The following is a 15994-nucleotide window of genomic DNA, read 5'->3' on the forward strand; positions in this document are numbered from 1 at the left end:
ATTTCAATTTACAAAGATGAAAGGTGAAGATGTGTTCATAAGTTGTGTAGAGGGAGAAAAGCTTACAAAGCATTGTTTTAGAAGGGCAATAAGAAACATACTTCAATTAGAATACTAGACTGGAACCACACAAGTTACCTCAATACATAATATTTCAATGGAGGGTGCCGCCACAAGAAAGGCTGTCGTCCATATAATGTCAAATTCAACAAAGATACCACGCACAGACAGCTTCCTTAGCTTGTTGAATGCGGTGCAGAGTTGCTTCATTTCAGGTTGCATCCAAAGCTGACCACAAGATAAAAACAAAATAAGAAGAAACAGTTTAAAATCATCTATAGAAAACAGTACATGTATGGAGGTTCTTGAATTATTTACAGCTCTATTTGTACTCTATCATGCAAAAACTCATCCATGGTATACCCCGGATAAATATGACCACACAGAAAATACAGAGGCATGACAAATGTAGTGAATACAAAAAATAAATGAAGTGGTACTTACATTTTCTCCTTGGAAGTCCAATGTCAGAGTATGTATGCTTGTGGTTCCATGTAGAACCTCACTTAATTTAAATGGTACATGCTTTAGTGTTAACGCAGATGAGAGTTCTAATTCCCCAAGAGATGGGACATAACACATCAGCAAGGGGCTATATTCAGACAACCAATGATACCATGTGAGCTTCTCCAGCTTTGGAAGGCAGACCAACTCGAGCATCTCAAAGCGACAGAAGTGGATTTCTAAAACACTGAGTTTTGAATTTGGTGCATCTATCTTACAGGGAGTGTGACGGCCAGTATCACAGTAAATGAGGAATAGATGCTTCAGTTCCTTGCAGCTGTCAAACAGGACACGATTTATGTCCAGTTCACTGAAGCATACATTGTACAGAGAGAGCTTTGTGAGGCAATGGAGCACACTAGGGTAGGCAGTGAAAAACCCATATATATCCTGCGCTCGCTGAAGCATATACTCTTCATTACGGTCAAGAGCATCTGTCCCGTCATGAATGGTGAGATCCAAATCTTTTAACAAACCACAATCGACTGCATCACCTACCAGTGGGCCAAGGTCAGACAAGAAAGTATTGATCAAGTAGATCACAAGGTCCAGCCTCGCGGTGGTGGATCCTCTCCGAGGTTTAGACAATAAACTCCTAGTTGCTTTAGTTAGAGCCACCATAGCTTCCTGCATGTCATTTGCCTCAATCGGGTCTGAGTGTGGAGCAGGTAGGAACCACCTGACATCAATACTGAGCTCGGGCAGCAGCCAGGGCAGCTGCCTCCACCGTGTTGACAGCGAACTTGTCCGTGCGGCCGTGCTTATGTTGACTTTCCGCAAGATCGACAGTAAAACATCGTCCGTCAGCGCGCTCAACCTATCTTCCTCCTCTGGTTCCTGCGTACAGAGATATGGATCAGGTTACTCTGTTGCGGATTAACCAAATTCAGAGTCCCCAAACATTTAATATGTATAAGAACAAACGATAGTACCAAGACAAGACATACAGTGACAAGAACTAGGAACATCTACCTACCGAGAGACCCAAACTAGCACCAAGCACACAGGCATGAATTTCCACCTCATATGAGCTTCCCCCAAAACAATCTCACTACTCTCAGTCCCCTTCCAACACACCGAACCCCAGGGTGCAGGGTTGTCGCGGTGGTTGCATCTCAATCTCTTTTTTTTTTTGCGGCAACAGGACAATACAAGAAGAAGAAGGGCAACAGGACAGGCTATGGGATAATGGTCGATTCTCACCGTCGTCTTGTTCGCCATGGGGGAATCCATCCCCTCGGTTCCTCACCAAGGCGTCGCGGCTCGCCTCCACGGCTGCAGATCTCGGAGCTAACTTCCCCGGCCGGAGGCGGCTCCAAGCACCGGCGGCGGCCTACAGTAGACGCAGAGCCCACCCCCGCCGCAAACCCTCGGTGATGATAGTGGCGCGACTGTCCTCTTCCGGCGGCGGTCGATTGGGAGATTACTGGAGAAAGAAAAAGCTCGATCTGAAAGGGGGGCTGAGATTGCTCTGTGAAGTCTGGCCGTAATTTTTTTTTGAGCGCCTGGAACATCTGCCCTCCAACTGAGATCTGACGGCGGAGATGGAATAGCACCACCTGGACAGCCGAGAGAAAGAGAATGTATGTCGACATGTTTGAGAGCGTACATTCACTCATTTGTTCCGTATGTAGTCACTTGTTAAAATCTCTAAAAGGACATACTATATGGGAACGGAGGGAGTAGGTAGCATGCTAGGAAGCAACATTCAGCTTGAACCAGCTGTAAAAAGAACATTCAACTTGAACTAAACGGCTTTTCTAAAACTAGAACTACTTAATTTCCAGGAGCTCTGGCATTGCATTATAAAAAAAGACAGCCGATCCAGTTTATAAGAGAAATCGGATCAAAAACCTCAAAAAGTGACCGGTTTATAAGGAAACCAAGCTGAAAACCGCACAAGCAACGAAGCCTCTTCGACCACACAACACAAGGCCACAATTGAAACAAACACACACCTCCGGCTCCGGAGCCGCCGCTCCGAAATCCCTCGCCAGCTCACGAGCCATAACGCCGCACGGTTCGGGCGGCCCATAGCCCTTGCTACATACACGGGACAACCGACCACAGACCATGAACGTTGTGCCAAACATCCGGGGCCGCCGCCCCGACTTCCTGCCAGACCAACCCCTCAGGCCTCAAGATGGCAATGGGGCCCCGAAATCCGCGTCCCCGCGGGTTTTTACCCTATTAGAGGACGGGGATGGGCGAATTTCTATCTTATAAAACATGGCATGTTTCGCAGGTTTAAACCCGTTCCACTACTACCCGAACCCGAAACCCGACAATACCCATCAAAATATGTTTTTGTAGCGTGCACTAATCCATCTTGACTCAAGTGGCCCAAAGCCACAACGCCCTGAGTGGCCAAGCCCCACAGCGTCGAGGTGGAGTACAAACCAACCCCTCGCTCGGTCGCTGCAGTGTCGCTCCCTCTTCAGGCCTCTCTCTCCCGCACAACACAACACCTAAACCTAAACCTAGGTTCCCAGCCGTCACCTGCTGCTGTAATATGCTTTTGTTTTTTTTAAATGTAGTTGTTTTCATTGACTGCTCATGGGGACGGGGTCCCGTGGGTTTAGAAAACCCAACGGGTTTAGGGGACGGGCAAAAATTTAACCCCGCACACGTTGATGAGGACGGGGACGGGTTTGTGATTTTCTCGTGGGGATGGGTTTGGGCAAGCAAAACCCAATGTGTTTCGTCCCTGTTGCCATCTTGACTCGGGCCGCGTCCAACCGGACCGACGACCTCGCTATCCTTGCAACACTAAGTCGCCGCCCAAGCCATGCAGAGCCACGAACCTACTCCATAGAGCCGCCGTTGCATGGCCATCCGAGGCCGCCGCCTCGGCGTACTTCCATCGTCCGGAGCTGCCGCCCTGGCATCCACCACCCTGTCCACGACGCAAAACCTGCACAATTGTCATGAACCCACCATCCCATAAAGGTTAAGGATTCCAAGGCGATGCCTTCAAGAAGATAACGACATAAATGCCGCCACCGCCCGCTCCGACGGGGCTTGGGTTTTCACCAGGAATCACATAACAATACAATAGATGGATGTATCTCCACGACGAGGCCTTCAAGAAGGTACGCGACCCTCAAGAACGCCGCCATCTCGGCATCGACTGGAGAAGGTGCAAGACTTTCGCCCAAGAACAACAATTGTGCAGGAAGCATTCCAGCCAACCCCCAAACCCACATGCACGATGCAACGTAGCACCACGCCATGCCATCACGCCTCCGGCCACAACCACAACCACCTCAAGCCCAGCCCTCTGCAACGGAACAAGCAGAAGATGAGCACACCAGTACAGGGCCGGAGACCAATCTCCACAGGCACCGTAGCATATGCGCCGTCGCGGCAGCGGCGCCGCCATCCAAAAACTGCAGCTCTCTGCCGCCGCCGCAACTCCCCAGCTGAGGGAGGGGACTCCAGCACTCAGAGCGCCCAGCAGCCGCTGCAAGCCGCAGCGCCGGCACTGCAGCACGCCAGAGTGCCACCACCGCCAGATCCGGACGCCTGTCGTCAGATCCACGGTGGTCGGCTCTGAGCATCGTCCCGTATACCCTCAGCCGAGAGTCGGAAGGAGCAGCGCCGCCACCTTGCCCGGGGCCGCCGCCCCGGCTTGCCTGCGCCGGCGAGAGGGCCGCCGCCGCCCAGCCGCAACCAGGAGTGGAGCTCCGTCCAGTGCCGAAGCCGCACGCCATGCGGCGAGGAGGCCCTGCCGCCGCCTTCCACCGAGCGGGCTTTGCCCGTCAGCATCCCCCGGTGGCGGCAGGGGAGCGAGGAAGGAACAGGGAGTGGGGGCGCGCGGCGGCTAGGTTATCGCCCGTGCCGCCCCTGGGAGCGACGCGCGCGAGCGACCATGTTGCAACAGACGGTCCCAGCCAAGTGTTCTGTCGTCGTGTTCTTTCTTGAAAGTGTTGCTTGGCATGCGGTGTTCCGGAGTGCTAGGAGCATGGTGGGAATTCTCGGGTAGGCGTAGTGGTTGTGGGTCATTATCATTTTTGTTGGTCTGACCTTATCGGCATTATTTTCGTTGATTCGCCTTGTGGCCACGGACGAACAGTACTGATCACTTGCAAGTTGCAACACACACACACACTATAAGATAGGATGCACCACCCAAGCAGTTTTTGCCAAGAGCACTTGCCAATCACTTGCATCCCAAACAAGGTTTCTTACCGAGGGTTCTTGCGTTTCTATATACATAGCATACTTCAGCTGAATCCATGGCGAAATGCTGGCTGCTGCTCCTCTTCTTGGCGAAATACTTCAACCAAATTTGAGCTGGTCACTCGAGGATTTTCAGTCATCTGCTCTACACACAGCTATCGCAGCCTTGCTTCATGACCTTTAATCGAATCTCATCCTAGTATTTGTATATATGTAAATGTTTACTGATGTTAATAGGGCAGAAAATACGCCATTCAGCATACATTCTGTTATTAATTCCAAGCTACAGAGTATAACACATAAGTAACCCGTACTAGAGCAATATTACTGAAAAAAATACAAGATGTAAAACTACCTGCCATTTAGGACAGATACTGTGACACCATTAACACTAGGTGGCTCAGCATCAACTTTTGACCCCTGATCACTTCTTACTTCTACGTGGAAATATGCTGGATGCTTTGGATCAGGTAGGGTCATAGTATCGTTGCTTAGCATGGCAACGATGTCTGACATGGTGGGGCGATCAACTGCCTTCTCTTGCACACACAACAATGCAATTTTAACACATCTCATCATCTCTAATGCATGAACCTCCGGAGGTAAGGATGCATCTATGAGTTCAAGCCACCTTTCCTCTTTCCACAACTTCCATGCCTTCAGGAATTTTAATCACATAATAAGTTAAATTACTGCATAAAAACTATTTTACATAATAAATTTTAAAACTCACATATCCAAGAAGGTTGAAGAAGTTGCCAAACTGATGGAAACCAGAGTTTCTTGTTCCGCTGACGATTTCAATAATTAGCACACCAAAACTGAATACATCTGATTTGATTGAGAAAATGCCCCCCGAAGCATACTCCGGAGCCATATAGCCACTGATAGAATGCGTTTGACACATGAAGAAGAGAAAACTTATGTGTCAACATTTGTATTTGGATGATTAATCTGTAATATAATCAGGATGGTGTAATTCTAATGAAAGAACTTACTATGTCCCAGCAATCCTTTTTGTGTTTCCTTCAGTATCATTTGAGCCGAATATTTTTGCAAGCCCAAAATCAGAAATTTTAGGATTCATATCACAGTCCAAGAGAATGTTGCTTGCTTTAAGGTCTCTATGTATGACTCGCAACCGAGAGTGCTTATGCAGATACAGAATTCCTTGTGCTATGCCTTCAATTATCGCTAGCCGTTTGTTCCAATCAAGTAAAGCTCTTCGTGCTTGGTCTATAATTAAAAAAAGCATTTCCAATAGGTAGAGTTAATTCATCTTAACAAAACAGTTGGAATTAATGTGGCCATATTATACTGGGATGTTAGCAAAATAATACCAAAGATAAAGAAGTCCAGGCTCCTGTTTGGCAAATACTCATATATCAGTATTTTCTCCTCTCCTTGTATGCAACATCCCAATAGTCTAACCAAATTCGTGTGTTGAAGCTTGGCTATGAGTCTGACTTCATTTTGGAACTCTATAAGACCTTGCCCAGAATGTGAAGCAAGTCTCTTAACAGCTACCTCTGACCCATCAGGAAACTGACCCTAGAAAGACCATGAAAAGACTTCAATAATAATCGATACATTTTTTTAGTTCACTTATTCATGAACTTAACTGTATCTCCGAGTAAAACGAAGTACTTGTAAACATTAATTTGTAGGGTGTATCTTCTTAATGCAAAGTCTATTGACTTGTATATTTATATCTGCACTAAATATATCCAACAGTACCAAAATTACTCAACCATTTAAATAAGAGATGAAACTACTAAAACAAGTAATGGGGATAAGAAGTAAGAAAGATTGCAGTCCCAACAAAAAACAACATTGAAATGCAACGCGTCAGGCTATTAACACATTAACAGTAACTCAAGTTACGTGGATGAAAACGAAATTAAGAAGATTTATGTTCTAAAGTGAAAACACGGGCATCCTTGGTTTTTTTATTCGGAGGCCGGGGGTGAACCTCCTTTTCCAAAAAAAAAAAATCCTTGTTTTTTTTTATGTATGCTAAAGCATGTGACAAAGTGGAATACGCGGCCATGGAGGTCTTTGCATAGTATGGATGGTGGCTTTAGTCTACGGATCAGCCCTCACTATCTTAGGTAGTCTTTTTTGTTATGTCATGCTATGTCTTTACTTCATGATGGTTTTGGATTTCTATATATGATATCAGCCCTCACTAGTATGAACTGTGTGTGTTGTGCATCACCTTATGCAGAAATCAGGAGTGAACTCTCTATATATGATTGTATTGGCTCGATGCGATATATTGAGTCAATAAAACTCCCTTTATTGAAAACATTCCATGCCAAAGCATCGCTCTTTTACCTTGTACACAGGACCAAAGCCACCTTGCCCCAGTTTACTTTCATCTGAAAAGTTACTTGTAGCATTTGATACTTCTGAAAAGTCAAAGAATGAGAATTCGGAATTCCTTCCTTCTAATCCCAGAGCTAATACTTCTTCATGGACATTCATATTAGCCTTGTCGTGAAATCTCGCTTTACCTAGTTCCATATATCATAATTGATTTAGTCATTTCAATTATGATGATGTTGATTAAGGCTAAATAGCGACGAGAATAGATGATGCAGAAGCACAAGATAAATTAAAGCAAATAATGTTTTCCGTGACTGACCTTTTCTGTGCCTCTTGTTCCACGCAAAACAAGAGATGGAGCAAACAAGCAAAGCCATCATAGGAATAAGGGTGACAGTAACCAAGACCGCCTTGCCCAAACGCACTAACAGTAGATTTCACATAAATATACAAGTGGTAATTAATTATACTACAAAATTATGGTTCGATTTTGTGGAAGCTGCCAAAATACGTAAATGTAATATGGCACCATGTACAATATTAGTATGAAGCCGAAACATCTGTCTTATCAGTTTTGTTCAAGGGTTCACTGGTAAAAATTTGAATCATAGTATGCATGCACCTCCTCTCAGGTAGAAGAGAGGTGCCATAGGAATGTCAATGATAACCTAGCCGCCGCTGCCCCACCTCCTCCTCTCCTCTCCTCTCCTCTCATCCCCCTGTTGCCGCCGGAGGACGCCGGGCGGCGACAGGGATGCCTTCTCATGTGATTATCTTTCGCACGAGGAGGTCCCTAGTGGCGTAGAGAGGCGGCCTTGGACAACACGGTGTGGTCGGTGGAGCTTGGACGCGGGGTGGCGGCCTCAGGTGTGATAGGTGGCCGTCGTGTTGTTGCGTTGCATGGGCAGTGGCGTCTGGCGCGGATGGCCGCGTGTGGTGATGGGCCTCCCACACCTGGATCTGGCAGCAGCGGCCCAGGGACTTGTTGACAATACCAGCGGCGAAGAGATGTCAGTGACACGAAAAACGTGCATCCGTGAGTTGGGGGTGGTGTGGTTGCGTCTACGGCTTGTGGCGTCTGCGGAGTTATCGCCATGTCTTGGCGTCGCTGTTTCCATCAGTCTTCTGCCACATGGTTTTTAGTGCGCGTGAGACGGATCTCAGTGATGTTCTGCTCTCTGTGTTATGTGACAGTTCTCTGCTCACATGCAGGATTTGATCGCATGGTGATATCCGCACCAAGGATATCAACGAGCAGCTAACTCCCGTCATGAATGCCATGGAATGGCCGGATTTCAATTCCCCTTGATCATTGTGCGTGGATGTCTTTCCATGCAACTTTATCTTCTTTGGTAAAGGGTGCCAACAACACACGGTATATTCGGTTTGTTGTTGCTCGAAGCTTCGGGGTAGAAACCCTATGTCCAACCTTCGATGGTCGTGAATCCTAGCTGGTTCATTTTGGTTGACAACCCTACTTAGGTGGATTGTCGAACAACGAATTAGATAGAGATGACTGGTTTTTTATATGATTGTACAAGTCAACACCACAAATGCAAATGGACTACTACTACAACGTACATATGAATATTTCTTCATTGTGTGTTGTGAATTATTATAGCACATATTGTATATGCAGAGGCTCGGGGTTTATCATCCTTTTCAACAACAAAAAGTTGTACTGTATTATATATATACTAGCAAAAAGGCTCGTGCGTTGCAATGAAAAAATACAACACGCTCTTAATTTACAAAAAAAGGTCTATAATCTAAGATATGTAGCTACGGTCCAAACAAAGATAGTCTTAACCTATAAAAGCGTAGTTTAAGATTGTAAGGGTTTTTTTAATTAAATTTCATATATAATATATTAAATTTGGAGTTACGGTTTAGAAGATATGAGTATTTTATAAAAAATATTTGATATGTACCGCGGGTTTAATGTCGGAATCATTAAGGGTTTTTCTATAAAATAGCTACCTATTTCTTTTATTAGTAGGTATAGATAGCGGATTTGATTTATTGTTGTGGAAAAGAAAATGAAAGAAAGATATTGCGTACCCTTGTGCGTCTGGCTGGGTACAACGGAGGGCGTTGGTGGTGAAACAGCAGCACCCTCCCAGCGAATTTGCCGCATGGGCTGGGCGTGGTAGAACTGGGACGTTCCATACCTGAAATGACATCGCACGCCAAGAACCCGCCCAGCTTGCTGTCCTGTGAAGTATCTGGCCATGAACTTGACGCTCATATTGTCGAGGCAATCCTGGCAGCCATAATCCTCTATGTCTTCATTTGGTATGCACTGCGCCTGAGAGTAGAGCGGCGGGAAGGTGCCGTAGGGTGATCCGGTGGCGAACTGCCGCGGTGCCGTCAGCGTGACCGTCTCGTTGAGCAGCAACTTGATGATGTCGGTAATGGTGCTGACGGCCTCAGCGTTGCCGGGATCCCATCCAGGTAACATGGGCTCCGTGCTGTTGGGGAGGATAAGAAAACCGTCAGCAGGACCCGTACCTCTGTAATTGTAGGGGAAGATGGAGAAGCGAAGGAGGCATGAGTCGTAGAAGACGGCGGCCTCCCTGCTCAACGGGCAAAGGTGCTGCGCATCCTGAAACGCGGCACAGGCGGAGGCGTTGGTGTCACCGCTGCAGAGCGCGAGGCCGTACACCATGTCCTGCACGGTGCCCACGGAGCCCTTGACGAACAGGTCTGCTGCGGATGAGGCATTGTTGGGGAGCGCTTTGGCTAGCAGTCGAAGATTGTATCGGTAGGTGCTGTCGAATGTGTAGTTTCCGAGACCGCCGCAGATGTGCCCCTGTGACGGTTCCGTGGCGGCAGACGACGGCGTGAGGTCGAGAAAGAACAGGAGGAGGAGTATGATGATCAGCATGACTGGCACCAGCAGGACGACCAACCGAGGAGCACGAAGCAGCAGCACAAATATATTCCAGGTTATGTCACTCCTGTCGTGTCGGCATCATTTGGAAAACCTGGACATTCGTGTGACTAGTGTGAGGGTTGGACTGAGTCAGACTTCCCTGGCCCCTAGTTATGTTCCAGGTCTTAGTTTGAATTGAATAGTCAAATTATTATCCCAAGGTCACGCCTAGTTGCCCTGCTGCCAAGCACCACCACGCAGAACATGCCCAGCATCTCTAACAGGCGCTCAAAAAGAGCTCCGCGCACTAAAAAAATCGTTTTTTGGGCGCCGAACAGCTCCAGCAGAAGCTGTAGCGTTAAAAGTTTTTGGGCGCGCGCTGAAAAACGCTACCACGCGCAACATATTTTGGGCTTCGGATTGGGCGCGCTTCACAATTTACATTGTGTTCTTTTTAGGCGCGCGTTTTTGAGCTTGCGCTAAAGCAATGTTGGGTCCGGCGCACTAAAAGTGCTAAAATGGCGCGCTAAAACTATTTTAAGGCGCGGAATTTTTGTGCCCCTGTTTGGAGATGCTCCAATTTCCACGCCGTCGGTGTTGAACACTGTGGCTTGGCCCCCGCCTCCTCCTTGGTTTGTTGACTGACAACCCTACGTGTTGCCGCCCGGCGCCACAAGCGCCTTCCGTTGGACACAGTCGCGGCTGCGTTGAGCTCCTCGCAACACAGCACCCAACCGATTCGCCCATCACCGCTGGTTCAAAGACTCTCCTTATCGTCTGACTCGCTGACTAATGGTCGTTATCGTTGTTCTCGCTTGTACACTCACGAGAGGATCGTTCCTGGAAGATCACTCGGGGCGAGGGTTTGCATGCCCTCTGTGATTCACCGCCTCACCACCAGCTCTAGCTCATCGCCTCACTCTTTGGAAATAAAGACTCTTGTGAGGGCGACACCGTCCCACTCGCACTCCATGTTTCCTTTCACGACTATCGTCTGCAAGTTGGGGGCTCACTCCAGCAATATCTATCTATCTACTCGTATCTATTATATACTAAAAGGAAAATACAGATAAAAAAATGGAGAAATAAGCTAGAAAATCCCACAATAATTAGAAATATCTTTTTCGACAAATGGTGAATTTTATTAGCTCAAAGTGAAGCATCAAGCGGATACAAACACAATGAACACACCCGGCCTCTGATAGTTAGGATGCACACACCCAATACACGCACACAAAAACACTCCACAAAATAGCAAAGTCATGTAAGACCAAAGTTATATATAGGTGATGGAAAAAATAGAGTGATCAAATCCACAATGGACAAACTACATCAATGACCATATTTGCACCAACCATCTCATGACAACACAGAAACGACGAGATTCTTCAACAGCAGCGCCTTTAGGAAGGGAGCGATGCTCAATCCCTGCCGTCACTGGATCCAACCACTCGAGGTCAAAATCTGGGTTTTCACCTTGAAGAAGCAGTCCGAGCAGATCCGAGCAATGCCTTCAACAAGGTTACGACGTACCATTACCAGCCATAACCAACTCGGGTCACCTAGGCTTTCACCCCGAAGCTCGAGATTGTGTGCTCAAGAAGCTGTGTTGTCGCCACCACTTTTCCACGGTTCTAGCAGCTACATGCGATGTGTGACCGCGCCGTCGCTCCACCATCCCTCTGCATCAAGTCGTTGTTCATAGTTTACATCTTACCGTCAACGTTAACCACCGGATTTGGAGTGTGAAACCCTCACGAAGATCTTTCGGTGACTACCGTAATCCGCAGCGAGGCCGCTGTCAGGATGAGATTACCCAGCCGCCTACGGAGCCTAGCAGGGCAGCAAGACGTCAGATCTCGGTGTAGCACCCACACCAACAACGGCCGCCGCATCCCATCCAGGGCGCCCATCTCCATGACGGGATAGCCGGCAGCACAAATCACCATATCATGGAGCGAGCAGACGGACCTCGGTGATGGAACCACCGTGGGAGGCGGGGTTCAAATCTGGCCCACCATGCACCGGATCCATGGCTGTGTGTCCAGATCCAGCCGACCTCCAACAGAACTGGAATGGCGGCCGCCGTCTCGCATCATCTGGCTACGCCAAATCTGGACATTAGCAGCGCAGGGAGGCACGTCCATCCATTGCAGACGAGCCGGTAGACCACCAACAGGCCAGACTGCCAACAACGGCCATGGAGCTCCGGCCAAAACCAACGCGCTCGATGAGAGCTCGGACACGTGCAAAGCTAGCTATCAATCAAGCACACATGCAGTTTGATTGATTTTCTGCCTATCAGCACATGCAAGTGAGCACGTTTAGGATCGATTCAAACTCGGTGCATGTGTCTTAGAGATCCAATCTCGGTCTGTCGTCGAGATCCCATAAAGAACAGCCATAAGCAGGGCCCCCGTCGTCGCTGTCGCCCTAGCTTCGCCGGCGATGTCCTCCGGCGATGGCAGGAGGGAAAGACGAGAGGAGAGGATGTTACGCGGGGGGAACTATTAGAATAAATCCGAGGCATACCGTTGATCTTCCGAGGACCAAGCAATCACACAAGCACGACACCGAGATTTGTTAACGAGGTTCACCGATATGGCTACATCTTCGGGGGCCTGACTATGGGCGCTCCTCCCCATGACACCGCTACAATACCGCACCCGGTCGCCTGGACAACGGCACATACCGCCGGCTTCCCCTGCGTTCCGGTGCTATTATGTTGGCATAGGTTACATCGTGTGTCTACCCCCGCTATATAAGAGAGGCCTAGGATACAAGTGTCCTACTAGGACACGACTCCACATCCTATGTAAACACGATACAACTACAAGTCCAACTGTAACCTACCTTGTACACTATATTCGACACAACTCTAACAAACTCCACCTTGGCGAATATTCTCCACCACCTTGAGTTCATCCATGCGTCAAACTTCCATGTACATTGGACTTGAGTTTATTCCATGAGCACCACTGCTACTCCAAAGACTCCATGTGACTCCACTTGCAACTTGTAGTCCCTTCTTTTCTTGACCACTGTCAACACTCGAGCAAAATTAAGTTCCTCATTACTCTACATTGTGCTCCCAACTTCCGGAGTATCCGTCAACGCCATCACACACCGATTACTGACCTGCGTGAAAGTGAACAACTCACATATTGGGTGTCACATATAAGAGTTACCTGAACTCAACATCACCGCTCCTTTCTTGACCGCCTGTCTGAAACTTGAAAGAATTTCATCATTGCTTGTAGTCATCCCAAGTCAAATTCGCAGTTGTCTCACCACATGTATGACCACCAGAGCCCTGGCCCGTTTCCATGGCCGTGCATACCGCACGCCTCGCCGCTATTACCGCGTCGAGCCTCCGCCGTCCCGGTCGAGTCTCAAGGGTCGTGAAACCACACCACTCAACCCCCACTGCAGAGTACCACCGATCATCACCGACCGATGACGAGTTTCACGCTTCCATCAGACCACTGGGCTCCAGTCCAAATTACGCGTCACTCGCTTTTCCCCGCTGAATAGGCTTCGATTTCCTGGATCCTTACACCGTAGCCCCTCAATCCAGCTCCACCTTCAACATGACTCCATGGTAGATGATCAGTCCACCCTCACGCCCCGTCGACATCAAGTTCCGTGTGTACATCACCTTGAATCAACCCCGCGCCGTAGTCTTGTCGAAGCCACACAAGCCCTCGGGGCCTGCGCCACGTGTTTCCACGCCCAGAAGTCGGTCACCATCGGCATCACGCTCCTATGTCGTCGTCGCCGATTCCACCACCGTCTTCTGTACCAACCGACTTGCGTCGATCCGTCAGACTCTAGTCCAACCCAGCCGAACTTATCCGACAGCACGACATGCTCCAGACTGCACATCACCAATCTGCCATCGTCATGGTAAAACCTCATGTGCAGTTAGCAACACTTCCAAAAGAAAATTTAACTTTCCTGGTAGTCTCCAAGGGTGCGCCAAGCTTGCCCCCATAACCTCCAAAGCTCCTTTTTCTTTAATGTGTTGTTGTCCATGCCACGTCAATACCTGTACTGCAGATTGTTCTTATTTTTTTCTCAAACAAATCTCACCGATGCCTTGCAGCTTCAACACGTCAGGAACTCCACGATGCTCCCGCGAATAGCATGTCCCGCCTGCAGCCCCTCCTGTGCGTGCCTTGCCACACCATGGGCCCTGCTAGGCGCCTGGGCCATCGTAGCCGCTGCCACCCGTGCGCGCCTCGGACCGGGCCGCTTGTGTTCACGTTCCTTCGATCACATCGATCTTGCCAAGACCGACTCGATCTAGGATACCACGACACCTCGTCTGCTCGTCTGCTCCATCCGACCTCGCCGGGAATTCGCCCAAAAGACACGCTGCCTGCACGCTAGGCCGCCGCCAGTACGCTCGCCCGATCGGGTGATCGATCGCCGCACGTCTCCCTGCTGGTGGCGTACGCCCACGCGCCTCAAGTCAACTCGCCGAGATCAATCTGTTGGATTCACCGCCTACGTACTGATTCGATCTGCCAAACCTGTGCTACTGCCTCTCGATTGCTCCACAAAGATTTCAAGGACCAACATCCGCTGATCTGCAACACCGACGATGAACTCGCCCAATTGCTTCGGCAGAATATTGTCGCTATCTTTTTCAATCTCATCGAGAACCACGCCGCTGCCGGCTGCAATCTCGGACTCGATACTTCCTCTAGATCAACAACTCACAGCCTTCGAACAACCTAGCTCATGATACCACTTGTTAGAATAAATCCGAGGCATACCGTTGATCTTCCGAGGACCAAGCAATCACACAAGCACGACACCGAGATTTGTTAACGAGGTTCACCGATATGGCTACATCCCCGGGGCCTGACTATGGGCGCTCCTCCCCATGACACCGCTACAATACCGCACCCGGTCGCCCTGGACACCGGCACATGCCGCCGGCTTCCCCTGCGTTCCGGTGCTATTATGTCTGCATAGGTTACATCGTGTGTCTACCCCCGCTATATAAGAGAGGTCTAGGATACAAGTGTCCTACTAGGACACGACTCCACATCCTATGTAAAACGATACAACTACAAGTCCAACTGTAACCTACCTTGTACACTATATTCGACACAACTCTAACAGGAACGTCGACGTCGCCCGTGTCGGCCACGAAGAGGGACGCGGGGGCCTTTTCCTAGGGTTGGATCGGTCTGGGCGCTCCGGTTAGAAATATCTGGCTATCTATTCGGTGGACCCTCGTAAGAGAGTAACTTTTAACGGTTCGGATTGAAAAACTATTGGGCAGCACTGGGCCGGTCGGCCCCCAGCCTTTCGATCCTTTCTATTGTAGCCGTCCGATCAAGCATCTCGCACGCGTTTCTTCTTCCTCCCGATGCGAAAATCCTGTAGCGCCTCGTCGCCTCTTCCTCCCCCGGCCTCCTGCTTGCAGCTCCGCAAGCTGGCTCGCCGCCGTCGTCGCGGCTCGCCGGAGCAGCTCGTCGGCTCGGCGGTTGCTGCGCTTGTGCCCCGTGTGGTTCTGCCCCTATGCAACAAAGCCTATTGCTGGTTCCAGCAAAATAATTCACACGTCGTAGCATCGTCGTTGTTGCTCCATCGTAGCCGGTTGTAGCAACTGCGACTGCCGGCCACAGCTCGCCATGGCTGGTTGTAGCTTCCACCGACACTGGTTGTAGCAAAAAACACATCACCGCAGTCTTCGGTCCGCATCATCACCGTGAAACAGTTTTAGCATTAGTCGACGACGCCACTAGTAGAAAAAGGGTCAAATGTGAAGCACATTAGTGCCGGTTTGTAAAAAAACCAGCACTAATGTGATCAATAGTGCCGGTTCGTGGCTGCGATCAATAGTACCGGTTCGTATTGAGCCTTTAGTACCGGTTCGTGCCACGAATCGGTACTAAAGGGGTAGTGGCAGGCTGGCGTCAGGCCGGGTCCCCACGAGCCCCTTTAGTACCGGTTTGTGTTACCAACCGGTACTAAAGGTCTAACCTATAGTACCGGTTCGTGCCACGAACCGGTACTAAAGGGGACAAG

At 49.1% G+C, this 15994-nt stretch overlaps 2 protein-coding genes across 2 annotated transcripts in view; both read right to left on the bottom strand.

Moving 5' to 3' along the window:
- The window catches only part of LOC119312759, a 2902-nt gene extending 897 nt beyond the window's left edge, over positions 1-2005 (bottom strand). Inside the window, exons 1-3 of the mRNA XM_037588516.1 lie at positions 1768-2005; positions 505-1401; positions 139-288 (exon numbers count right to left, since the gene is read on the bottom strand). Of these exons, the coding sequence (XP_037444413.1) occupies positions 139-288; positions 505-1401; positions 1768-1797 (1077 nt within the window). The 5' untranslated portion in view covers positions 1798-2005. The remainder of the gene's footprint in view (positions 1-138; positions 289-504; positions 1402-1767) is intronic.
- A 3043-nt stretch (positions 2006-5048) lies between these two features.
- On the bottom strand, positions 5049-9228 carry LOC119306725 (G-type lectin S-receptor-like serine/threonine-protein kinase RKS1). Its single transcript, XM_037582869.1, has 7 exons — positions 9136-9228; positions 7394-7498; positions 7084-7262; positions 6087-6297; positions 5745-5982; positions 5480-5630; positions 5049-5403 (listed from the first exon to the last, which is right to left on the bottom strand). Exons 1-7 carry the CDS (start codon positions 9209-9211, stop codon positions 5098-5100), a joined length of 1266 nt encoding a protein of 421 aa, XP_037438766.1. The 5' UTR covers positions 9212-9228; the 3' UTR covers positions 5049-5097.
- Between the last annotated feature and the right edge of the window lie 6766 nt (positions 9229-15994).

Source organism: Triticum dicoccoides, chromosome 5B (genome assembly GCF_002162155.2).
Source record: "Triticum dicoccoides isolate Atlit2015 ecotype Zavitan chromosome 5B, WEW_v2.0, whole genome shotgun sequence".
Taxonomy (NCBI): domain Eukaryota; kingdom Viridiplantae; phylum Streptophyta; class Magnoliopsida; order Poales; family Poaceae; genus Triticum; species Triticum dicoccoides.